This window comes from Puma concolor, chromosome B4, assembly GCF_028749965.1.
Source record: "Puma concolor isolate L17-30 chromosome B4, mPumCon1.1.hap2, whole genome shotgun sequence".
In the NCBI taxonomy this organism is placed as follows: domain Eukaryota; kingdom Metazoa; phylum Chordata; class Mammalia; order Carnivora; family Felidae; genus Puma; species Puma concolor.
Window position 1 is genome coordinate 132,939,835 of NC_141673.1, and position 26,730 is coordinate 132,966,564.

The window sequence follows — 26,730 nt, forward strand, 5'->3', positions numbered from 1 at the left end:
CACCACAAAGTGAGACTACTGCTCTAAGCAACAAACCATTACAATCTCATTACCCCCGTTTACAGACAGAAATCTGGAGTCACAATGGGGCTGTTGTTGAAGCTGAGTGCTCTGGACTCAACCTTTCCTCTTCTCCATAAGCTTCCATTTCAGCATTTTTAAATGGGAGAAGAAAGAACACCCAACTTAAAAGGTTGTGAAGATTGAGTAGGGTGATCTAGGTAATGAACCTGGCACAGTGGTACCATCTGGGGACTTTCAGATAATAGTCCATTACTGGGTACACACCGAACTGAGAGGACAAACCTATGTAGGACATGTCTTGTAAAACAAGGAAGGAGGTAAGCTTCTCTCCAATCTCTGCCTACACAGTTTCAGTTACTGATGACTGGATGGCCATTGGTTCTGTTTCTGCTGGCTGACCCTCCTCTTCCTCACCACCAGTCACAGAGAAAAGCCTGTGTGCAGGGTCCAGGCCCCTCTCCCTCTTCAGCAGCCATGTCAGGGACTACAGGCCGTAGATGCAGCCTGCTTTCACTCACCCAGGGAAACCCAGAACGGCCACGGGCAGACTTGTCTGTCATCTACTTCTAGCTGGAGCTTCACAGGGGGCAAGAGGGGGCAGGAGCTGGGCGACGTCAGAACTGGCTGACCTCACACTGTGGGTGATCTTTCACACCCTCCATGTCTGTAAGATGGTCTTGAGGAAGAGGTGGGTTTAAGCCATTCTCTGCTTTGTGTGGGTAATTCTCAATTACGGTGGTGAGCAGCAAGCTGGAGAGAGTGTACCGTAGATGTAGACAGACACAGACAGACAGACACACAAACACACACACACACGAGCCATGGACGCATAAGGGATACGAGTGAGGTGGGGAGCTGGGAAATTCAGCAGGCCCACTTGTCACTGATAATACAAACAGTATGCAAGTTAGAGGTCTCTTTAGGTCTTGGTTTGCTATTTATTTAAAACCGCAGGAAGACTGGATACAGTCAAGTGGGCCTCTTAGTATGTGGTTGAGGGCTAGACCCAGTAGAAGGGTGGGGAGTGGGTGAAGGACACGAGGGACAGGGATCAAGTGTGACAGTAAGACGACTGGACCAATGGGGCGCCTGGGTGGTTCAGTCGGTTAAGCGTCCAACTCTTGATCTCAGCTTAGTTCATGATCCTAGGGTTGTGAGAACAAGCCCCTTGTTGGTCTCTGTGCTGACTGTGGAGCCTGCTTAAGATTCCCTCTCTCCCCTCCTCTGCCCCTCTCCCCTGCTTGTGTGCTCTCAAAAAAAAAAAAAAAAAAAAAATTACAGAAAAAATGCTGAGTGAACTAAGTAACTGACCTTGAAACGAGACGACCCTGTGTGCCCCACAGCTTCAGACAATACTCTGAAAATTCACCCCAACTGGAGTCTCATTTGGAAAAGATGGCTCAATTGCGATCTAGCCACCTTTAAGAATCTTTTGAATTCTAGCAAATAACCGCTTTAAAGCAAAAAGCCTCAAGTTTGTCACACAGCCAATCTTAATCATGTGCTCCAAAACCAAATATTCAGCAGACACACAATAGAGAAAGAGACCCCAGACACGAAAGACAGAGACAAATTCAATGCCAACAACACACATATTTTCCTATTTCTGTGTTGGCCAACTGGCAAGAGGATTCTGCCCATCTGAAATTCCCTCTGGTCTCCACCAAGAACTGTATCCTTCAATTTCTCCATTAAACTGTTTATGACATGCCAAAGGCACATTTTGGGAGAAGGGTGGTAAATAAACCTGCACTCTCCATCGTCCACGGCACCTCTTTTAGTAGGCTGCTCCATACATGACAAAGCCCAGAGGCACACAGGCCAGGGGAGCAAAGCTCGGCTGCCCTTGCTCACGCAGTGCAGACGTGTCTTGTCAGAGGTCACATCTTCAGCCTGTTTTACTACTGCTTAGAAACTACCGATGAACCCAAAGAGGTTGTGACTGGCCGGCTAACCAGGAACTAAAATGGCCATGCAATAAACACAAGTCCTGTTTTCATTACCTCGTACAGCAGCACAGTTCTGTGCCTTCGTAGGAAAGAATGAGGGAAGGGAACAGCGTTAGAGACCGGGGGGTGGGGGAAAGGAAGACTGGTGGTGAGCATCACAGGATTTCTCTGCTCTTCTGAGGTTAATTCACTGCTGGGAAGACGCCAAGCTCAACAATTCCCATATGCCTCTCCCAATCTAAGTGAGAAGACGGGTTCTTTCTCCTTGAACTGCACTAGGTCTTAGATCAATAATACACTGAGTTTCTTGGCCCAGGTCAAAGCTTCAGGTCATGGATGGCATGCCTAGATCACTAGGTTTCCTTGCTATGCCAAGGTGAAAGGAGGAGGGAGAGAAAAGAGAGAAAAGAGTGCTAGACGAGCCGGAGGAATATCCAATGTCCAGTATCTCCAGGAGAGCCGAGTGCTGGCTCACCTACCCTGGCCAGTGATTTGTTTCTCTCCCTTAATCCCCATCGACAGGGACAGACAGCACTGCCTTGCACATATGTTCCTTCATTTCAACTTGGATCCTCTGAGGCAATGCATGAACTAGACTGAGAGTCTTCTCCACTTAGAAGATGGAAAGCAGAGGCTGAGTGGACCTGCCCAGGGCACACAGCGAGCAGTGGCACAGGATGGGGCCGGTGCTGTAGCTCTGTGGGTGAGTCCTCGGTGAGGAGGCCATCGGGATAGCTAACAGCTGTGGGAGAAGGGCTCTTTGGGAAACTTTCTCAAAGCAGCCCCAAAAAACAAGCAAGCTGAATCTTACCTAAATTAAAAAAAAAATGCTTCATTTGTTTTATATTTATTTGTTCCAGAGATAAATGCTTATTCTTTCTGAGCTTTCCAGAGAGAAAAGGCCCTTGGCTTCATTTCTCAGGAAAAAGTCACCCTCTCTCTGCCATGTGGATAAGCCGGACTCCCTCCCTTCCAGCCCCCACCAGCCTTGATCTCCCTAACAATGAAGCAGGTGACGAATGTAGCTGGAGAGACTGGGAAGGATCTAATATCCATGGGGCCGCCAAATTAAAACACAGGACACCAGTAGGTGCTTGATGAAGGCCTTCCTGCTCTCCATTCTCTTTCTGTTCTAACTTCTGCATTACTGGAGAGGGCAGGTAAGTTCATTTGGGTCCCAGGACTACGTCTGCAGAGGGAGACAAAAATTACTACTACATGCTCTATGGCTCCCCCCAAAGATGCATGTGTTTGGATTCCTGCAGCCTGTGACACAGAGCTTACAGGGTTTATAAGCTGCTCTTCAGAGGACCTTGGGATGAGGAGACTGTCCAGGATTATCTGCCTGGGCCCAGTGTAATCTCAGGGGTCCTGTCAATGGCAGAGGGGCTCGCAAGAGCCAGGGAGATGGCAGCGCGACAAGGACTTGGAAGGAGGGGCTGTTTGTCGAGGATGCCAGCAGCCTCCGGAAGTTGGAGGAGCAGGGAAGTGGATTCTTCCCTAGGGCTTGCAGAAAGAACTGCACCCTGCTGATACCCCTGACTATGTGGGGTGTCAGCCCAGTGACTATGCTGGACTTCTGGCCTACAGAGTCGGAAGATAATACACGTGTGTTGTTTCAAGCTACTACGTGTGTGGTAATTTGTCACAGCAGCAATGGAAAACGAATACATTTTCCAACTCAGCTTCACCAGGAATACAGCTTAATCATGGCGGTCGCTAGCATTTACCCGGGGGCCGGCCTTTGTTCTAAGTACTTTCTGTGCATCAGCTCTTTTGTTTATGGTTAGCCTATGCGGCTAAGTAACTGGTGGAAGGTCCCACACAGCTGTAGGTTGTAGAGCCAGGACTTCACCTAGCTCTGGCTCCAGAATGTTAACACTATGCGCGTATAAACTTAAATTCCTGTTTTGCATCTTGTGTCTATCTTGGCTGCTGTTGAGATCTACAGAAGCAATGAACTTGCGGTTATTCATATTCACCCTTAATTTTCAGGCCCTGTCCCTTCCACCTGTAAGACCTTGGGCAATCCCTCAATTTAGCTGAGGCTCCGAATGATGCTTAAAATGGGAATAATGTGACCCACCCTGAGAACTGACATGATAATCAAACAAATGAGGTGGCAATGATGCCTGACACACAGTAGGTGACTGATAAACACTGCTGACGATGTCTATCCGAAGGATGAGAATCTGGTCATCCTGTCCTCAGATTCATGCAGATTCAGTATTTCCCGGTAGGAGAGATGGAAGGAAGTGCACAGATGACCGACAATCCCACGGCCTGTATCACTGGTCTTGCCGTCAGGAATCCCGGTCTATGTGTATCGTTCTGAGAGCCAGGAAGAGGGTGACCAGGCCTGCCAGTCATGCCGGTGAGAGAAACCGTTGATGAAAAGGTCAAATTTAGCCCAGAGAGGAGACAACCAAGGGAAGGGCCAGGGTTAGGTGCTGTCGTCAGAAAGACACTCCGTAGCTCAGGAGACCAAAGTGATGGGTCAATGGGTCAAAGCCGTAAGGGGGCAGGCACAGTATGAAGGGCCGGTTGTGGACCGGAAGTGGCCTCAGAAGCACGTCCTCCCTGTCTGTGGAACTATGAAAGCAAAGGCCGTCAGGTGGTCACGTTTCAGGGGGTTTCTGCAGACCCTGACATATGCCTGATGGCTTTGGAGGTCCAACACTCCAACTCCTGAAAAGTTCTTACTGTTTCTACGAGTACCAAACACAGGCTGGCCGCCTCTCCTGGCAGGGAAAACCAGGACTCAGAGAAGGCAGAATTCTACTGGTTTAAAGGCGGCACTTTGTGGAGGTTCCAATTTTCACTGCTCACGGTGTAACTGAAGAATGTGAGAACCCAGGGTCTATTTAGAGACCGCAGGGATCTACACCGACAGGAGCCCAGCCAAGCTGCAGACACCAACAGCTTCTACCTTCTTTGCTAGAAGAGCCGCCCCACCCAGCACAGCCATCTTGAATCCTAAATGACCCAGTCACAGAGGAAAGGATGTAAGGAGAGACAGGCCAGACTTTGGGGGTGAAGACTCGCTGACCTGCTCTGCCGGCCGTGTGGTGAGGGATCTTCTGTCTGCTGGAGGCAGGGACCACGTTACCCTGTGAGGGTGTGGTATCCGTACACACATTAGATGGAGCAAAGTCACTTTTTAAAAATTAGAGTCTAGGCCCTCGGGCACCTCATTCGCCTGGAGGTTACCTCGGACCCTCTGAACCAACATCCGTGGCTGCAGGGCCCAGGACTTGCCCTCCTGGTGTGTCTCTCCCTCAGTGAAGTGTGGGAACCACCGGGCTGAGAGGCCTCCAAGCACAGTGGCACCTCACCCTGTCCGGCTGTGTGTGGGGAGTCTGGGGCCTGAGAAGGTAAAGGTTATAGGGGAGGTGAGGTTTGGTTTGAGATAAAAAGGGAAACAGATGCTGGGGGGGGCGGGCAGGAAACCAGGAGTAAAACGTTTCCCGAGTTATGGTTCTATCTTCCCGAAGAAAAAAAAAAATCCCCCCAGCAGATAAGCTTATTAATGAGAAGTTCTGCCTCATTTCCTAGAACCTACAGGAGTAACTAAGACGTAACAGGCACCAAATATTGGCTGAGCGGATGAATAAATGAAAATAATACTGAAGGCTGAGGCAGGTACATTGAACGCCGTATGTAGTTTCTCTTAGGATGAGGCCAATCGAAGGCCTTCATGAGCCGGGTCAAGGGGATCCCATTGCACCTTATGAGGGCCCCTGAGGACACAGCCGAGCTGCTAAAAAAAAGACTCTCCCCAGACTGTCCCTTTCTGCTCACAGGCCACGACGAGTGTGGTTATTTTAAAAAAGAGAATGGACGGGGGCGCCTGGGTGGCTCAGTCCATTAGGTGTCTAACTTTGGCTCAGGTCATGATCTCACGGTTTGCAGGTTCAAGCCCCACTTCGGGCTCTGTGCTGACTTTTCAGAGCCTGGAGCCTGCTTCAGATTCTGTCTCTCTCTCTCTCTCTTCCCCCACTTGTGCTCTTTCTCAAAAATAAATCAAAGTTGAAAAAATAACAGAATGGACAAAGCCACTTGCTGCCTTGTCACCAAGAGACACCCTTTGGTCCTGGGACAGAACTCTTACACAGAGGGCAGCAGACGCCCACGCTCACTGTCCCAGCTGGCACTCCCGTGGGGAGTGGCGCCTCTGTGGCGGGGGGCAGGCATGGCCCGGCTCCAAGACTGGCCTCGATACCCACCTTCGCCTGCCGCGGGATCAGAGACACGCGGGTAAACGGCGGCTCCTTCCCCTTCCGCACGGAAGGCGGGACAAAGATCCAGAGGCGCGGTCTGGGTGAAGTGACTGCTCAGGGGGAACACGGCCACCCCTCTGTCCTTCCACAGATTCCAGGCCCAGCAAGGGAAGCAGACAGACGGCCATCGGGGGGCCTAGGAGTCTCTCATGCACCTCACTCCCTGCCGGCAACATTCTCCCTCCCCAAAGGCCGCCCCGCCTCCTGGTCTTTGCACGGGCAGGAGGAACGACCCACCGTGCTCTCTAGGAACCAGAGGCACCCGCTTCCTTGCGTTAAGCACCCCCTCCTCCCCTGGACAGCACGAGGTTTGTCCCCGAGCTACAACAAACCACCACCGAAGACGGGGAGACTGCCTGCAGTGCGCTCACTGAACATCTGCTCGGAGCCATCGGGCGGTGAAAGCGTAGTGGCTTTGCGGCTTAGGAAACAGCAAACCGTCTACACTGCGCGAACCTACTGAGGATGCCACCCTGCCTCAAAGGAGCTCGGACGCGGTCTCTGGCTGGCGCAGAGAAGACTGTGAGGAGGCAGAATTAGGCAATGACACAAGCACTAGCCTTATTAGCTAATCACAACCCCAGGGCATTAGTGACACACGGAGTGACTCTTCTCCCAGGGGACCAATTATTCCACAGTTACGTCTCCTCCCTTAACTTTCAAGTTGTGGGGGCGGGGAGGAATGACAGGGTAGGGGGAGGCTGCTGCTATCAGAAAATGGTGTTAAAAGGGTCTGAGGTGGACCGATGTCACTACCAGATGGTCTGTAATGGCCATATCCTCCGTCCCATTTTCTTCTCCCAGCACATCGCTTCACCTCAGAAGGACAGTTGACGATGCGGCTTCGGGCGACACCGGGCCAGACAGGCCACCCTGGTTCTCCTGGTTCTCCGGAAGACGCGCAGGAAGAACTCTCTCTCAGTCTAGAGGGCTGGGTGAAGCAAGCCCCTCGTCTGGACCCTGACTGGCTTTTGAGGCATTATTCTAGGAAAGTACACACTGGAAGGTGAGAAAGCGGTGCAGAAATGGAAGCGGAAATGGTTTCCTTCATTTTAATTCTTTTTTGCAAATGCTTGTTGGGAGTCCTCGCTAGTTGACATTTCTTCACTTTATTTATTTTGAGAGACACACGTAGAAAAAAAATGTGTGTGCCAGCATGGGGAGGGGCGGAAAGAGAGGGAGAGAGAGAATCTCAAGCAGACTCCACACTGTCAGTGCAGAGCCCGATGTGGGGCTCGATCCCACAAACCGTGAGATCGTGACCTGAGCCAAAATCAAGAGCTGGATGCTTAACCGACTAAGCCACCCAGGTGCTTAGTTGACATTTGTTGACACTTAGTTGACACTAGTTGACATTTCTAAGGAAGAAACTGGCTTCATTAGTTGTCAGCAAACTTGGGTACCTCCTTGTCTTGCCTTGTTTGTAGTGTCCTCCCGGTCCCAAGAAGACAGACACTGAAGAATGAAGGTGTAATTTGGGGCTGCGAGTTTGAAAAAGTTCGTTCATGTAAACTCAGTAAATACGGATCTAATAAGAAGGGAGCAGAGAGAAAACAACCTGTCTTCCCTTCCGACGATATTCTGCTAACGATTTACGAAAGAAAATACAAGTACTTGGATGGCTCCAGATGTTTGTTTTTACAGATGGTCATCAACACAGATTGAAAAAAACAAATGTGGATTTCCTCACAAGAGTGAGAACATGTAAGTGGAAAAATCCAGAAACACAATTCCAGTTCTCCCAGAGTTCCTGCTTTTGCATGTTTCGCGGTGTGGCAGGATTGCCGTCACATCTGCTGCTAATCGCCTGTGTTTCCTCAGCCAATCATTAACTAACCCTGCGGGCTTCCGTGTGGATCATGCGTGAGGCACCTGGACAGATTATCCCGAAGACTCCTCGTAACTGTAAAACTTGATGATCTGACCAGGCTCTGCACCCTGGGGAGAAGTCACCTCCGTGGTAACCAGCTGTGTGTTGTTGGCAGGTCGCCGAAAACCTGGCTGAGTCTGGTCTTAGGATCTCCTGGAAAGGGGGCAGTTTGCCCAGAGGGACCGAACGCTCATTTCTAGCGTTTTCCTTTGGATAAGATGGCACGGTTGCCGAGGGTCAAGTGCTCAGCCAGCAGGGTTCTAGACGAAGAGCTGTGGGCCGCAGGCACGGTCTGAGCGTGCGCCTTGGCATGGCGGCTGCCTCTGCGAATGGCCCACCATGAGCACACACTCAGTCATAACCCCCAGCTCTCCAAGAGCCTCAGTGCGTGACCCTCCATGGTGGCCGCTACCCAGAAGTCCTGCCCCGTCACGGTTAGCTGGCACTCTTGAATCCAACAGTGCCACGCCGTCTTTGGTAAGAAGGGTGTGTTGGTTCCATAACCTGGAGTCACACTCGAAGTACGTGGGAAAGTCACTGACAATTTGTTCAGCTGAGCCCCAAAGCAGAAGGAAGGAAGGAGTGGGTCTACTTCTGCATTTATATGCTGGTATTTTTTAGGAAGGGTGGGGGAGATACTCATTTCCAAAGGTAAAAGGTTCAGAGAAAAATATCACTGATCTTATTCTAGTTTTAACCTAGTTTCCTGTTGTCAACAGGGGAATTTAGTATCATTCCAAAATAATGAAATCATCTTTCTCATAAGGTAATTTAACGTTGTCTTCAAATAAAAGCAACAGCGTGCTTTCTATGTATGTATTAACCTCAATATTTCAGTAAAGTGAACAACTCCATTTCCCAACTGAGAAAATTAGATAAAGATTAAATTAAATGACTTGCTCCAAATCAGTCTTCCAATTCTTGGTCAAGATGTCCACATATTCTAGAAAGGAAATGAAACTGTAACTCCTCTAGTACATTCTTCAGTGTACCTCCTTTTTAAACTTCTGCCCCAAGTATGAACTTTTCTGTTTGTAGCGCTAGATATTTAAATTCTTAGCCTACACATGATGTAAATACCTCTGTGTCTTAAATTCCTTGCGTCCTCCCCAGTCTTGGCCTCTGTGTGCTCGCGTCTCAGAGGCGAAGAAGGCGTTCCCTCTTTCAAGACTATACAGCCCGTTGCCAGCATTTATTATGGGTTTATGCCCCGTCAGGCACATGGTCACACACATACCATGCTGTGGGACAGCAGGGCAGGGCGCGCCGTCCAGGAGCTCGGTGGCAGGGTCCCCCTCCCAGCTCGTCACAGACCCTCACGCGCTGCTCCAGTGCCACAGACAGGCATAAAGGAGGGTCTGGTTCCCTTCCTCTGACCGCCTTCCCACTCGGTCCATCAGTCTCATCGCTCATTGGCCTCTTCCTGTTCTCTCTCCTTCTGGCTCCTTCTATTTAGCTTAGAAGTACTTTTAAGTTTCCCCATCTTCATCTCTCTCCTGACCTTGCTATTTCTGTAGACTTTTAAAAAAAAAAAACACTAAATTTCATGAAAATGTCATTTATAAAGATACAATTCTCACCTCCAGTCCCACATTCCTCCTCTCTCATTGCCTCTACAACTGGGACATTTACTCCGCCACAGTGACCTGGCCATGCAGGGGGTGGGAGGTGGGGCTGCCTAACTGCTAAATTCAAATGCCCCTTCCCTGCTCTCCCTTGTCACCTTCCTGCGTGGTTCCTGGGTACCACGCTACCACCACGTGGTTCCTTTTGTCTGCCCCACAAATACAGCCATCAGCCAGAGCATTGCGCCTGGTCTCCTTCTCTGCTCTGTTTGGTGATTCTAACTTAAAGGTATCACCCACCCCAAGCTGATATCAGTCCACCTCACTTCTGCCGCCAGTTTCCAACCCACTCTTCTAGTTCCGCGACAAACTCCACGGTCAGATGGCCAACCGTGTGCACGGTGGATATATGTACACAAAAGGCCTGTTCACGTGTGCAGCACAAAATCCAATCTTTGTCTACTACAAACTTTCCCTTCTCCTGCCTCCCCTCTACACCAATGAAAACACTGGGCCACCTGTCCCCCAGAGGAAATGTGATTCTGTCACTTTCAACTCCTTCCTTCTATCCTCACATCCAGTCAGCGCTCAAGTCCCATGGTGGACTCTCTTGTTCTCAAAGTCCTCACATGTTCTTCACTGCCTGCACGAGGAAGTTCTGGCTCCCTAACCACACCTTTCAGGACCCACTCTGGTCATTATTTTCCATACATCTCATGGCTGTGAAAAGGAGACCAATTTCCATTTGCTCACCAAATCCTTTTTATTTTTTGCACATTTGACACATTTGTTAGATCTCCCATTCCATTTCTATGTCTCAAAACCCTACCTAGTCTTAAAATTTGGGCTTAAATGTCAGCCGTTCTATTCAAAATTTCCCGTTTCCTCAAGACACAATCTCTCTGACTTTCCGCCCTTCAACTAGGTTGACCGGGTTGGTGCATTCTGCTTGTTCCTTGAATGTGGCCACTGCATCTGGTTTAAGCAGTTCGTGGGATTAAACCACACGTGAACTCAGTGATCATACTTTGTGGCTTTCAGGTCTTAAAACACGGACCTTTGGTCATAAACCTCTGGGAAGCTGTGTCTAGCAACATTTGTTAGCAAAAGTTGGTTGCTTTTCCTCCTTAATATATCATTATGTGATTAATATGGGCTTTCCCCCAGTGCTAGCAGTGATAACATAGCTCTATCAGACAGCAACATCAATGATTCAGTGGGAACAGAAGCACACCGAGTGACTGTGTTGTACAGAAAACACACCTGTGAGCTCATACATGCAACACAATGGGATCCGATGTGGGTCTGACACAACGTAGACCGTATAGAGCACTATTTACAACGAATCACTAACGCTTGGCACAGCTCCAACTCCAGAGCCGCTAAAAGCAAACGTGCAAAGAACGACAGCCGGTATCTAAACGTATTAAAAAGCGTACCCAAAGCAAGGCAAGAACAAAGCACTGAGTGGTGAGTGACAGCCCCCAGGACAGGAGGACAAACCGTACTCGGGGCACAGGTAGAATTGGCCACATAGACCTGAGTGCGGGCTCCGAGGAGAAGACAGGTGATCCAAAAATAGCTCTAGCCCCTCAGCCCGGCAGCTTTACGAAGCTTTAAATGAGCTCAGGACCGTTCAGAGACTGTGGCTCTGCTCCACGTCAAGAGCACCTCATCTGCATGGGCTGCCCATATACTATGCAGAGTCGTTCTGATGCCAGGAGTGGAGAACCCTCTGGCAGCTCAGGACACCGGGATGACTTAGGGATGAGCCGCGGTTTGGACTATGTAGCCCAACAGACATCCATTTTCCTGATGCCAAGTAAAACTTAAGGTGAATTCTGCATCGAAACACCCAGCACGTGCAGGAGCCAGTGAGATTCCTCTGGGAGGTATTTGCATGTTTTTTGTTTGTAAACCCTATGAGTAGGACGATCAATGCCAAACAAATAAAGAACCACTTACCAAAAAGACAGACCACAGCCAATTACCTCCCCCCCCCCACCCCACAAATATGTTCTGAATGCCTAAGAACTTTGGAAGTAATTTGGTTTTCATGAAATGCTTTTTTTTTTTTATTTATTGAGAGAGCCCACGTGTGAGTGGGAGGGGGGCAGCGAGAGAGAGAGAGAGAGAGAGAGAGAGAGAGAGAGAGAGAGAGAGAGAGAGAGAGAGAGAATGAATCTTAAGCAGGCTCCATGCTCAGAGAGGAGCCCAATGATCCCATGACCGTGAGATCATGACCTGAGCCAAAATTGAAAGTCAGACACTTTAACTGATGGAGTCACCCAGGCACCCCTTCACGAAATGCTTCTGTTGAGAAGCCACTCACAGAAGTGTGTGCATTCTTCTTGTTTTGACTTTCATCATTAGACTTTTATCATCAAATTTACTAACTAGTGCATACTATTCTTAGCGTTTTGCTTCATTCAATGTGAATGCTTTGCTTTCATTCAATGTGAAGAGAAACAGCAAGGCTTACAGAAAGGGAAGGAAGATTCCCCCCCCCCCCCCTTTTCCACTTTGGTCTTTCACAAAATTTTAACATAACATAAGCCAAAAAGTTGGTTATGAAATGGTTATTTTAAAGGGTGTAGAAGTTATAGCTTATATTTCAATGCTCACCAAGTCATTTGATGATAGCAGAAATTTGGTAAAAGACGTTTTTTAAAGAGCTAATGCTAGAAATAACAACTACATGAGGGAATGGATTTTCTCTACTTTGTCCACTGATGTGTTTCAAATGCCTAGAATAGTCCCAGGTACATGGAAGATGCTCAGGAAATATTTGTCAAATGAAAAAATATATCCAGAAATTACAGTCGCTATGGTGATATTTTATTTACAGGGCTTTTACATCATGTTCAACTCCATTAACATCAATGAAAATAAAGTGAGCCCTGTAAGTCAGCAGCAAGTCAACACACGGAAACCTTCTAGAAAGATAAAATGTTGAAACTCGCAGGAAATGAGCAAAGAATCGCATTATCTGTTCTCTTTCTGTAGCAATAGGGTGTAAACCTGTCTGATTCAACCCCACAAATAAACAGGCAATTTTAACAGCCTTCCCGATGAAAACACTTAAAAGCATAGCTAATGATGGGGAACACTGACGGCTTTGAGAACTTTCTTTGGTAATAAGCAGTGAAAAAAGATGAATGGAGGAAAATAGGAAGGTCAGAGACGCAGTCAAGGTTGAACAGAGTGTAAGTAAAAACACCCTCAACAGTTGGCTGGGTTCTTGCTGTATTTAACCAACGCTGGCGCAATGGGGGCACGTGGCCTTGGTGAGGCATGCATGATGCACGGGAGTTTTCTGAGGATGATCTTTCAAAAGCCCACACTAGAGTAGATGGCGCTTCTGAAAAATGAATGCCCGTATTTGATAGGAGACTCTCACGTCTATATCGTGACAGGAGAACATTTTGAAAGCCAATCTTTGTAATGACTGCAATAAAAACCACTTTATGTGATTCTGTACTAATATAATTAGTATGATTCATTTTTCAGGAAGCTGTCAGACCTGTGTATTCACCTGTAGGGTGTGGCTATTCTGGGATTACTGAGGAACCGGATCATGGTCCAAGGTGGTGAGTGGACCCTGTCATATGTCAGCAGGGCAGAGCCAGGTTCCTCCTTAGAGATGTATGCACTGCACTGGGCTGAACAGATGGCTCTGAGACCCCGTCTTAGAGCACTTGGCTATTGGCTGCTTGGCTACTCTGCTGAACTGAAAACCATTTGAGGGCCTGTGATGTACTTTCCAAAAGCAAGGGGGATTATGGGTAAATAAACTTTTCCTACTCTGAAAGAACTTACCCTCGAGACAGGGAGAAACAGGGCATGTGTCCAAACAACTATCCTGCAGAGAAAATAGGTGAAGCGTTCTAGGAAAAGGATGGAGAATATACTTGGGTAGCCCAGAAGGGTAGGCGGCATTTCTAGAAGCCTCTTCGCTGCTGCACTTTTCTCTCCGTCTCCACTGGCAAGGTGCATCTAAGGGAGCTCCTTAAAAAGGAGTCTGCCTTTAACCCAGGTTTAGACCTAGTTAAGTATTTATGCTAGAAATGTAATGTGGAGGCTCTTAATTCTTTCTAGGGGGCTTTATGGTGGAGGGGGTATTTGCCCTGGTTCTTAGAAGTACTAGAGAATTTAAAGCAATTTGCATCAATTATTATCAAATGTTTTTTTTTTTTTTTACTGCAGTTTAACTTATGTAGCATAAACTCTATTTTTTATGATGTGCATTATGAACACTGAATTTATACCTATACATTAATCTCCCTAAGCACCAACACTGCAATAAATTAGCGGCAGAAGATTTTCACAGGAGGAAACAGGAGAAGGCACTTCAGGCAGAGAAGCCAGCAGAAACAAAGGCCGACAGTGTCTGGGGAGGATGAAGACCTGCCTGATCCAGCTGCAGGGGGGCGGTGGGGGGGGGTCGTGCTGGCAGGGAAGCGTGGAGGCAGACCAGGGAGCGCCTTGAATACCACGCCAATGCCTCCATCTGCCTTCCTCTCGACCGTGTGTGAACCACGCGGAAAGTGTCCGACGGAGCTGTTTTGTGTCCCCGACGGCATGCAAAACGGACGGAGGGCGAGCGTGAAGCTGAAGGCCGTTCTGATGGCAGGAAGAGGGCAAAATCGCAGCTTCACCGGGGGTAGCGGGACCATACGATGCTCCCGAGAAGGCACCAGAACGGCCTGGATGCGCGGCTGATGAGACGCACAACGAACCCAGAGGCTGGTTCAAGACGGCTGGCCGAGGAGAGGGGAGTGGGATGAGGGAGGGCAGGGGGAGGTCTGGACGCGTGGATGACATGGACGGGCAGACCCCTGGGGTCGTGGGGTCAGGGTGGCAGCCTCGGCAGACGGCCTTTCCTGGCCCCATCGCCTTAATTCCACCTGTGCTCCTGTCCCCTGTGCGTGACGGCTTGGCGGGCGGAGGGGTGGGGCCCAAACCACCAATGTAGGCTAAATCGGCCTGTGAATCGCACCTCCTCACCCGACACGGGTCCCCCAGGGACACGCGCAGGTACACACACGGGGGACAGACACCTCTCGTCACCCCGAAAGCCTCTGGAGTGACCCCGAGGATAACTCCTCGTTTCCCACTCGGCTTTTCTCCACTGCTGCCCCGGTGACAGGGGTGTGTGACACTGAAGGTCACCACTCACGGGTCCTTCCCACGTGATGACCTCCGGAAGGGAGGCTCACACGGAAAGACTTCCAGGCTCCGTGAACCTCAAACAGTCCACAAGGAGGTGCCACCGTGTCCTGGGGACTTTGTGTCTGTCACAGCCTTCAAGGAGGCAGGTAACGTCTGGAAGACGTGGGGGATAAAATATTGCTAGAATTTAAGGGGAAAACTATTTGAAAAGCCAACGGTGGAAACGGGGGGGGGGGGGATCCTCCTTAGCATTTTAAACTGCCTTATCCTATCAAGAGAAATTATCTATTATCCTGAAGTGTGCACCTGATTGAGTGCACTTACAGAAGCATTTGGAGAATGTGAAAACCTCTTAAAAAAAAAAAAAAAGAAAACAGAAGAAGGTCAGAGGAATAATGTGGCACACCAACGCAGTATTATGTTTTAGACAGAAAGTGCCAAAGACACGTGCCTGTGTGGTAATTATAATGCTCTCTCCCAAGTTCTCAGAATTGCCAGCCCAAACCAACAAATCCACGAGTTGGGGAGAAGACAAATATTATCATCTCTCTTGAAGACCTTGCTGCACACCCTGGAGATAATGTCTTCTTTATACCAACACAGAGACACATTCCTCAAAAACAAGTTCAAAATTTGGAGAAGAAACGACCCAGGAATTAATTAATGAAAGAGGAGAATGAAGTAAACAAAGGAAAAATTATCATATCAAAATAAAAGACAAGAAACACGATTAAATTAGGCTTCAAAAGACCCCATGAGAAACCCATGAAAGGCATAATATGCATTTACCTGGTTTTTATTCTTTCATGATTTAATTTCTAATTTTATTCACTACCATCTGATAATTGCATGAAACACTTATTCTAACCATGGGCAATTTAAACTATTTTAATTTTTATTTCAAGGCCGTGAGACAAAGGAACCTATTTATTGCCTAAGGGGATTTTTTTAACAAAAATTAAAGCTTAATCTTTCATGTTTTAAAGCACAGACTGTTTAAAATCATTTATAATAATGCTGTAGGGAGACTGTGCCTGGGTATGCAAAATTAAAATGATAAATTTACAATTATTAAAAAAATTAATAGTTTGGGGGATTGAATTGTCCCTTTCCCTTCGAGATGGATTGGTCGGAAGTGTAGGGGACATCTTTAAAAACAGGGTAAAACCAGGGTCTGTGTGGGAGCTGAGTGATGGGGCATCAGTGCGTTTCACAGTTGGACTGGTCTTGCTAGAGGTACAACAATGGTAAGTCCTATTTTTTATTATTTAAAAGATAAATAATGGCATTGGCCTTGGGAACTACCGTGTACCCCTTTTATTTCACAGGAAATTGCTTTGATGGAGTGGAGGGTCGTGAATTCTACCAACCACATTTTCTGTGACTTTGAAAAAGTCCCTGATGGAAATTAGACAAATAATTTACTTCCACTTAAATGTCAGATTTTTTTTTAGTTACGCTTAAGAAAAATAATTGAAATGTAGATTTAAATCATTTCGGCTGCTACACTTCAGGATTCTAATGAAATACTTTCAGCTATTATGCAAAGCATTGCTCAACAGAGAGGAGAAAAACCACGTTCGGTGGTCTGGCACCTCAGCAGAATTAATGGAAGGGCGGAATGTTTCTTTGAGCAAAGGTAAGGACACTCTGCTTTGGAGAGAAGAAGCAAAGCAGATCTCAGGACACAATTTCCCTTTCACTAAGAGCTCAGGAAAAACCTGAAAGTGGTCAAATATGTTTAAAATTTCTGAAGTATGTAGGCCATCTTCCTTGGCTGTCTGAGTAACCCCCCATTTGAAACAGGTTACATTATTTGAGCTTCTGACCCTACTGGCTGGACTGCATGTGGATCTGGGGACATGGCCATCCCCCACCCCTCCCCGCCCAGCAGGTGCCATCTGCCTCCTACCTTCACACTTGCTCCTGCCTCACCCGAATGCCCTTGCCCTGGATACCCCCATGGCCTCCCTCCAACACCCTTCACTCTCCACCGTACTCTGGTGTGTCCTTACAACACCGCCTGGCACCTACGGGGCACGCGGACTCGCTCGCTATCAGATGCCCTGACCAAGTGGAGGGCGCGAGGGCAGGGGCAGGTCTGTGCCGTGCCCGGGGCCGGTGCCTGACACCGTACAGCCACTCGGACAGCTGTTAGGTATCAACTCCGTTGTGTACACCGACCAACTTACATCCCACTTGCACTTGACTTCGTAAACTGACCAGTCTTCTTTTAAAGGACAACAAAATGTTCAAATATTAATTCTGATTCCCTGCAGCCAAGGCACATTCCAGCCCAAATATCACAACGGGAGAACACAGTTCAACAAAGTCAAATGAACCCTCACAAGCAAGTAATAGGCCACATACCCTTAACCAAAATGTCCACTTATGATAATGGTCTGTCCATCTCTGGAAAGGCAGGACAATTTTAACATCATTACAATACTGAATATATCAAAGTTAAAGCCCTGAAAGGCTGGTGGTCCAAGCTGCGGGCTTTGTGGCTCATTGCCATTTAAGGAAAAGTTTTCTTGTTTTTCCTCCAATTTACTACCAATGATTTGGTTAGTTTCTGCTGGTCACTCTTGATAAAAGGAAGACAAGATGAAGGCCAAGGTTGGGAAAACTATAATAATATACTTTTGCTAAATAAAGGTAAAGTGTGTTTTAAAAAACACAGCTATCTTTATTTTTATATAAGCAAATAAAGGAGCATACAGGTTGTAAATGACTTACGTTTTTTTCTCCCCAAATAAGTTATAGTTAAAAACACGAACTTCTAACTAAAGACACAATAAAATGTGTGTATGACAGATACTTTGTGCTGTTTTAACGTAGTCATTTCATTGTCCTTGTGGACAGAAAAACATTCTTATTTACGAAAATACTTTAAAAAATTTTTTTAATATTTATTTTTGAGAGCGAGCATGCGCACACGAGTCAGGGAGGGGCAGAGAGAGGGAAACACAGAATCGAAGCAGGCTCCAGGCTCCGAGCTGTCAGCACAGAGCCCGACGCGGGGCTCGAATTCACTAACTGCAAGATCACAACCTGAGCCGAATTCGGACGCTCAACTGACTGAGCCACCCAGGTATCCCAAGAAATTACTTTTCAATCTGATTTATAAAACAGGTAAATTAGTGAGGTCAAATTTTTAATTTGCTCTTAAGAAAAATCACTATTATTTTTACAGGGGGAGTTTCTGTCAAAACGTCTATTGCTTACCAAGGGTCACTTAAGGATTTGTATAAATAACAGGTTTACGTATTGCATTAGATTTGTAACTTAGTTTGTTGGGGAAAAAAGGGCCTCAAGTTGATTTTTCGGAAATGCCATCTATTGCCCCAAATGAGGCCCCCATGGAGTAACGGACACGTTTGAAGGCATTCTAGAAAACGGAGTCCACACACCCCTGTGCTGCTAGGAGAGCACCGCGCCTGAGGATGCCCTCCCCACCCCCAGCCCCCAGCCTCGCCTAAGCGTCTCTGAGGTTCCCTGCAGACGGTCCTCATGGGGAGACGGATTAGACACCCAGTGTTTCAGCAACGAACCACGGGCCGCGGCTTCTGGCTGTGGCGCGGGCTCACCGCTTCCTGCCACCAAAAGCCTTAAGAAAGTCGTGTTTTCATCTTGTGTTTTCCCGAAAGAGAGCCCCGCACGAGCACATGCAAGCTCGGTCACCAAGCAGTTCATCTTTGGGGCACAGGCGGCAGAGGGTACGGGATCTGCAGAGGTGGGGGTGGGGAAGGGAGCTCATCCAGCAAGGTCTCGAAAATTCAGAGGGGAAGAAAAGCCAGCAAAACATTTTTGTAAGACACAAATGCTGGTATCTAAGCAACCGCGTTATGTCTGGCTCGTATGAAAAGGAAAACGGCATCTGCTTTTGAATAAGGCGACAACATTTCCGAGCAGAAGGACTTGAAATTACAGAGCCCAGGACGCGACCGGGAGGCGATGGCAAGGACGGTCCCCTCCGGACCGTGGGTTTTGAGAGCCAGCGGGAAGGATGGAGCTGGTGTGAAACAGAACCCTGGAATCATTAGGGATTTTGAGAGTCAACAGAGGACGCTCGAACCGCTAACAAGCAGAGCGAACACCAGGAAGCGAGGGAGGCTCCTCCCACACCCACACCAGGTGCCAGCTTGAGCAGCAGCGAGACCGACAGCATGGCCACCAAGCACGGTGAAGGCCGGAGACCCACCGGCTCGGGTGGTTCCCTCTTGGAAAACCCTCCTCTTTGTCTTCGTGGGAAAATCAAACCCACGTGCGTTCGAACTTGGTGTCTTTAAGAAACTCTCCAGGGATCCGGCCCCACCCCGGGTGCCATCCCCACCGCGTCCCGGGAAGGAGAGCAGCCGCCTTACCCGGACTTGTGAGGGCTCCCAGGGCGCTGCTCGTGGTGGACAGAGGGTTTGCATTGGTGGTGGTGGCTGAGGTCTGGGCCGCGGCCGCGGCGGCTGCCAGCGTCGCCAGGTTCTGTAGCTGCAGAGCATTCATGCCTGTGGAGGGAGAGAAACGCCACTTTAGCAAGAGGCCCGCGCGGCCCGGCTCCAAGCGTGAGGGCGGGTGACAGGATCAGAGGCCCCGGGCAGCGGGTCCTGGGATGGCGCACTCTGTGCCGCTGCCCTGGTGACCCGTGAGTCACCACACCTGTCAGTGGAGCCACCGCCGTGTGAGGCGCTGCCAGTCCTAACCCAGGATGTGTCCCAACCCAGGATGTGTCCCAGCCACCCTGTCCTGGAGCTTCAGAGAGCTCGAGGAAAGAGCAGGACGGTTCTGTGCAGACTGGCCACACCGGAGCCTTCTACCACGACAGGGCAGCAGTACAGAACTCGTGAGACTGGGGCCCCGTGGCTGGAGGAAGGGCTCCCGGGAAGCCCGTCAGCTGCACCGAGAAGAAGGAATTCCAGAGGAAGCAGTACTTCACTCCTGCTCTGAACTTGAACTGCTATGATGGCTTCCTGCCTCTGCCACTGTACCAGCCCTGTGACCCTGGGCCAATGACTTAGCCTCTTTCTTGCTTGCTTAGTGAGTGGCACCACTAACTGCGCCTTGCCTCCAAGGGCAGTGTGCAGATTTAAAGAGATGATGGATGCAAACCACTCAGCACAGTGTAAACACCCAATAAGAGTTAGGGACCCTCATGGTGGTTATTGCCACCGACATCCTCTCTCCAGACTTATTTTAAATGTGAAGTCTAAATGGGACCCTAGTAGAGACTCAAATAACATCTCATGAATAAAAAGAAAATGGGTGAATAAAAATGGCATCGTGGTTATATTTTTATTTGTAATGTGCTTGTATTTGCATTTTAAAGGCATCTATTTTTAAAGAAGGATCATGTTTACCCAGGACAAATCTCTGGCTAGTGAAAATTAAGAAAAGAACAGCAGAGAGAAGTGAAACTTTACAAGAACGTGAGGGTGGGATCGGCTGAGGCCTCTTCCATTTTTATTTCTCAATCCAAGGGTCTCTGAGTCTTTCTCCACTTCACACTAATGTACCTTTAAGAAGCAGGACACAATGGTTCTCTCCCTGTACAGAGAAATTTTATACAGACAAACACTAGAGTTAAGTAATCAGCTTAATTTCACCTTCTTCTCATGTCTCAAATCCAGGTACTTAATAAATGCGTACCGAGCAATTTAATCTGCCTTAGAGAGACTGGCCAGATCACAGCGTCCTTATTCATTGGGGGTGGTGGTGGATGGAATGGTGAGAGAATGTTCTAGCAACATTTCCGTGAAAGCTACCAGCCATGGGTGTGGAGCCCTCTGCCTAAGCACCGCTCACAGCACAGCAGCTAGGCTCACTTATCTGCTCCTCCGTCCTGGCTGCCTCCATCTTCTTTCTGCTCAGAGAAGAGTTCCTGATGCCTCTGCTGCAAGAGGGCTCCTTATTTTGCTGAGAACAATGCTCTGTCCTCTTCCAGAAGATGCCCAGCCTTCTTGGCTGAGGGTGAAAGCCAAACACCTGTTTTTCAAAATCCACTTAGGTCCTGAGGATGCTCTGAGGCAGGACACAAGTACTTGAGGGATCCTGTCAACTTCTGCAAGAAGAGTGTAGACTTTGCAACCTTGTTTTCTCCTGTCAGTGCAACCTGGAACAAGGCTCTCCCTCCTTCCCTCTGATCAAGGGTCAGACAGGGTCCTATCTATAAGAACGTGTGACTTGAGAAAGCACTGGTCTTATTCTTCTGGGGTGCTTGAGGCAAATGGGGGAAGCACAGGAGCTGCACAGCCTCAGTGCAGAGCCACCTGGACACAGCCAGGGGCTCAGCTCTGGACAGGGGCTCGAACGTGCTTCACACCTGAGCGACGCTGAGAGGACTGAGGTACATTTGTTCTGACTCATCTGTCATCTCTTGGCCCTCTTGTGACTGACGGTCCCTCTAAAGCTGTAATGACGTAAACCACGTGACCGACTGTGTCCCTGACCGAGAGCTGTGCTGACAAGGGGATGGTTTAGGACCGAAATGAAAATCTGCAGCACACGCCTGGCATCAGTTAATGGTGAGCAGAACCACTCTCCTGGTGAGGTCAGGGGGCCCTCCAAGACATCGCCCCTGACCCGCCCCAAGTGTGGGCCACAGCATCGGCACGGAGGGAATTCCAGAGCTGGAGGGAACTTATTAGCTAACTAATAAGTGGTCAGGGACTCAGGTCCTGGGCCGAGGCATCAGGGCAAATGGTGGTGGACTCCCCAAGTCTGGGGCATTGATCCTGCCACACCTCCCAGCCTCCCTAGGAGAAGACTGAGAGTCTGCCTTCAACACACACCCCTTCTTTGTGTCAGCTGCAAACTCACTTGTCCTGGTGTTTATAACCCCGTGGCAGTCACCATATCTTACCTTGACCTTATGCATATGTATCTCTTACCTTCTGAACTAAATACTGAGCTCTTTGAGAACAAATAGCCTGTCTGATATTCAAGTCCACCTAAACAGACAGACATACACACTCACAGCTGTACACATGGTGGGTGACGGGTGAATCTACACAGAATGAATGGACGGGGCATCGAACAGGATGAAATTTTCATTAACGCCAGGTAAGAGTACCATCCATAGACCCAACCGAGTGTTCATTTTCTCCACTGTTAGTCCTTCAGTATTTGTAACAGCTTTACCTACTGTTTCCCTCAGTTGTTCATTAATCCATTTTACAAGTATTTATCAGAACTATGCGTGTTCCCAATCTCACCCACTGGCATTCTTGAGAGCCCAGCTGACAACACTGGGTTCTGTATTTCACTGTCCTCTTTGCTTGGAAACCCAGGGCTGAAGCCTGGTGTGTCCTCCACAGTGTCCCCTCTACCTTTGTTCCCACACATTGCCACCCGAGAGTGTCTGCAATCCTATCTGGCCTTTCCCTGCCTCCATCTGGCAAACTGGACAGGGGACTGCAGCTCTGGGGCGCCACAGTGTGTGTGGGGCCAACTGTGTTCAATGGTCACACTGCAAGGGAAGGGAAAATATGGGCCAAGGGAAGCAGAGACCAAGAGTGGAAAGGAGTGGTCATGGTGACAGGCAGCATCTGAGGGATCTGGGGAAAAAAGAAGATGAGAAGGATGAGATGGAGAGAGGCAGCAAGCAGGAGGACCTGTGTGTGTCTGCCAGCTCATCCATCTGTCTGTCCATTCGCCCACGTTCTTGTCATCCATCCATCCATCCATCCATCCATTTATCCATTCATTTGTCCATCCATCCATCATCTGCCCATCCGTCCACCCACCATCTCTCTATCTGTCCCTTTATCCATCCATCTGTCCATCTATCCACCCACCCACCCACCTATCCAACCATCCACCCATGTCTGTCCGTCCATCCATCCATCCATCTGCGTGTCCATTCACCCACCTATCTATCCACCCACCCATCTATCCAACCATCCATCATCTATCCATCCAACCATCATCCGTCCATCCACTAGGCAGTTATGGAGAGGCCACCTTAGGCCAGACCCTAGGCACAGTAGGAAGGATTAAGTGGAAAACCAGACAGCGCCTGCCCCCAGAAAGGCTGCTCTGTATCAGAGCAAGAAGACAGGGACTGGAGGGTGATCTTACTTCATCTGTTTCTGGAAAGAGGCCCAGACTCAGAAGCTCATTCTCCGTAGTCTTTGATGGGGATGAGCACTGCACTGGGTAGCTGAAGGAGGCAGGGGCTTCCCAGTGGAGGACCATGCCAATCCTTCCACTCTAGGCCTTTTGTGGTCCTGTGTGCTGACCCTGCAAAGCTCTCACGACACCCCCGACCCCTGAGAAATAAGCGCTGAGCCTGTGAGCGGTGGCCGACAGGGCAGCTTCCTTGCCAACTTTGTGGAGTGAGGACCAGTTCCCAGCCCTGACCCCCATATTTCTGCTTCTCCTAATGCAGAGGCAGGTATCCCTTCCTTCACCCTGTCCTGTGCTGCTAGGGCTGGGATCACACAGCATCCTCTGCTGGTGACAGGAGCCACATTAGAGCCGGTGCAGGCTGGTTATCAAGAGTGCGGGCCCTGCTCTCAGACCCTTGGGTTTAAATCCTGGCTTCACCCCACCTCCCGACAGCCTCCGTCACCTTGAGCAAACTGGCCCAGCTGTGTGCTCCTCAGATTCTCTAGGCGTGTGGTGGGACCAAAACACGACACCCCTCTGGAGGGTTGAGAGATTAAAGTCTTCGATACACGCAAAGCTCAGAGAACAATGCCAGGCGCAGAGGAAGCCAACAGCCCAGGCTCTTTTAGCCAGGTAAAAAAACGCAGCGACATCGCCTCAACCACAATGACGGTGCTAAGAACAAAGCATGTGCCAGGCATGTTCCTCACGCTACATGTGCGCCCTTGCTCAGCACTGGTAACAAACCCACGTGACCAAGCCACTACCGACACTGTACACACTATGCAGAGAGAACACGGAGGCCTGGACAGGAGAGGGGCGTCGTGCCTTCTCTCATGGCAAGCCTGGCCTCTGCCCGCCACCCGGCCTCCCCACGCATGCTCCTTGTTCTTCTGGTTCCACCTGGAGCTCTTCCCTCCTCCTCTTCCTGGTGCTCGGGCTCTACTTCACTCAACGTGGCACCCTTAGGTTTAGGGGGATGGGCGAGGGGTGCTGGGCCTGGTGCTCCAGGCCCCTGGGGGGCAAGGCCCTGGGTGCGCCATCTCCATCGGGAGCTAAGATGTTAACCAGGAACCACACATAGCTGTGTCCTACGTCTTGTTCTCTAGACTATAGACTCAATCCTTTAACTGCTTAACGTGGTTTCCTTTTCCAGCCATTACCAGAATCCCTGACACCACAGATCACTGGTTTCAGTTTCCTCAGGGAACAGATGGGCCGTGACCTCCTTCAAAGCCCCAAGTGTGTCGCACGACTGTGTCCCTCCCGCACGTTCATCATCTTAACTCGGCGTTCCTAACCGCAGTCCACCGAGGGGATGCACGGGGGCTGCGAACTCCCCAAGATCACGTGTGAAGGTGTGTGTGGCCCGGCATGCGCCTGTTTCTGGTGACAGATCCTAGGGACTAAGAACTTCCCGCCTACCACGTGGCAGGTGAGAGGCGGGAGTCTCGGGGGGATAGCGGGTGGGGGGAGGCCCTGGCCCGAGGAGAGCAGTGGCTGTGATGGAGAATCGGAGGAAACCAAGGCATGGGACTGCCTGCTGGGGAGAGAAACTGAGGACAGAAACAGCTCTAGCTCAAGTGAAGGAAGCCAGAGACTCTCCAAGAACTTCTGGGCTGAGGCAGCAGGACAGCACCCCCCCCCCACCCCCGCCGTGGGTCTCACTGGCCAGGCTGCGGGGCAGCGAGGCACCTGCTCCCCTCCCTGTGGCCTTCTGTCCGATGTGGCAGAGCACCGAGGCTCATCCTCCTGTGCACCCCTCCGGGAAGATAGCCTCCCATGAGCGGCGAGGTCCTTCTAGGTGCTACTGTTGTACCACCCTGGCCACAGGGCCCGTCCTGGGTGGGTGGAGAGCCCCAGACATTCCCCCAGGACACACGGATCTGGACCCTTCACTGCCCACAGCACACAAGCCTGGAAGTGGATGTATTGGCTCTTCTGGGCCCCCGTGCTCCTGTGACCAGTGTGGACATCCCACGTGTGCTATGTCCTAATGAGGGTAGGGCACTGGGGGCCATGCTGTTCTGGAAAAGGCACCTGCCCCGTTTAGGGAAAGCAACCCAGAAGCTACGTGAGGCCAGCCTTCCTCTCCCTTGGACCCACATGGGACGGTCCGCAGGCTCTCTGACCTCCAGACGCTTGCACACTGGCCTGCTCGGGAGGCGCGGGTCCTCTCCTCCACAGACTTGCTCCCTCCCTGGGCCCAGACAACACTGGCGGCCCCTGCCTGCCAGCCTTCTTTTGGGGCTCTCTGCGTTCCTATTTGTCCTTTCCGGTCGCTTTCTTGTCTATTTGGGGTAGGTGAGCCACCCTGTTCCTTCCTCTCTCCCCTGAGTCACGGACCCTCCTGGTTGTCTGCCTGCGGGTGGCTCTCTCGGTCACACCCACACAGCGATAGGAAGGGGTGACCAGACGGGGCGGGCGGCCTCACCAAGAAGCGGGCTGGGGCCTGGCACGTGGCAATATCGCAACCATTTTTAACCTCACCTGGCACTCGGCTCAGAGGGGCACCCTGCAAACTAGGGGCAATAATCTGGGTGACTAGAAATAGAAAACGTTTAAATATATTTTATGAAATCCCACAGTGTGCCAGGATCAAGGTGATAAAAAAAAAAAAATAACTGGGGAAATACAGGCATCCAACTTTTCATTCATTACTTGGGAAAAGAAAACTCCTTCCCAAAACGAAGAAATGATGTACGAAACAGATGTGCAATATGCCTACTTGAAATTTAAGATTTAAAAAAATTATTTATAAGGAGAAGGGCATGAAAATTTAATTTAATGTTCACCTTAGGTAATTTTGTGTCTTATTGTTCGTAGCAATTACCATAAATCTGCATATCAATAAGCGAGAACAGATGTCAGTTGTTACAAGTGCTTGCCAATCAGGTCTGTTAAAAAGTGACAGATGGGTGGTTATGGAATGTTCTCATAAGGCCTATTAGCACATTCGCAGGAAGCGTCTGCGGTGAGAGGGTGGGAGGCTCCGCTCCAGGAAGGCCAGGCCATCTTCGCGAATCCAAAATGCGCACCCCACCACTCGGGGGGCCTCCAGAGCGAGCCCCTTGGCCCTCCCGTGTACAGGCCACTACAAAAGTCTCCCTTCTGCTCCCCTCGTCACAGACGGTCCAGGATGGTCTTCTCTGGAGGGAGGATGGCAAACTGATGAAAGGAGACCTGTTTTGTTGTTGGAAGCCAACATTTGCACCGTACAATTTCAGTGTTACTTTATTAAAAAAAATTTTGTTTTGAAGTTTATTTGAGAGAGAGCGCATGCGGATGACAATGGGAAGGGGCAGAGGAGGAAGGAGAGAGAGAGGGTCCCAAGCAGGCTCCACACTACCAGTGCAGACACCCACTTGAGCCTCGAACCCATGAACAGTGAGATCATGACCTGAGCCGACATCAAGAGTCAGATGCTCAAGCTACTGAGCCGCCCAGGTGCCCCCTCATTGATACTTTTAAAACCGAGACCAGATATTCCGGGAGAGAATTACTGCCAGCTGCACTGAATATGGGAAATACAGCAGTCCTCTCTCGCGTATCAACAGATAAACTCTTCCTTGTAGCTCCGTAGTGAAGTCTCTAACTTCTCTGATAACACTTCCTCACGCTGGGAAAAGAAAACAACTGCCCTAACAAAAAACAGCCCAAGGCTCGTGAAATGCTTTCCAGAATGAAGCGAGGCACTCTTCCTGTTACTGTCTCTGAATCTCTTCCTTTCGCACAGTTCTGGACTACTCTCTGCATCACTGATCCAGGGC

At 49.6% G+C, this 26,730-nt stretch overlaps 1 protein-coding gene across 15 annotated transcripts in view; it reads right to left on the reverse strand.

The window, feature by feature from the left end:
* Positions 1-26,730, reverse strand: part of CELF2 (CUGBP Elav-like family member 2) — an 830,774-nt gene that overhangs the window by 24,796 nt on the left and 779,248 nt on the right. For all 15 annotated transcript variants that reach the window (XM_086714978.1, XM_086714986.1, XM_086714987.1 and 12 more), the window contains one exon: positions 19,228-19,362. In XM_086714978.1, the coding sequence (XP_086571104.1) occupies positions 19,228-19,362 (135 nt within the window). The remainder of the gene's footprint in view (positions 1-19,227; positions 19,363-26,730) is intronic.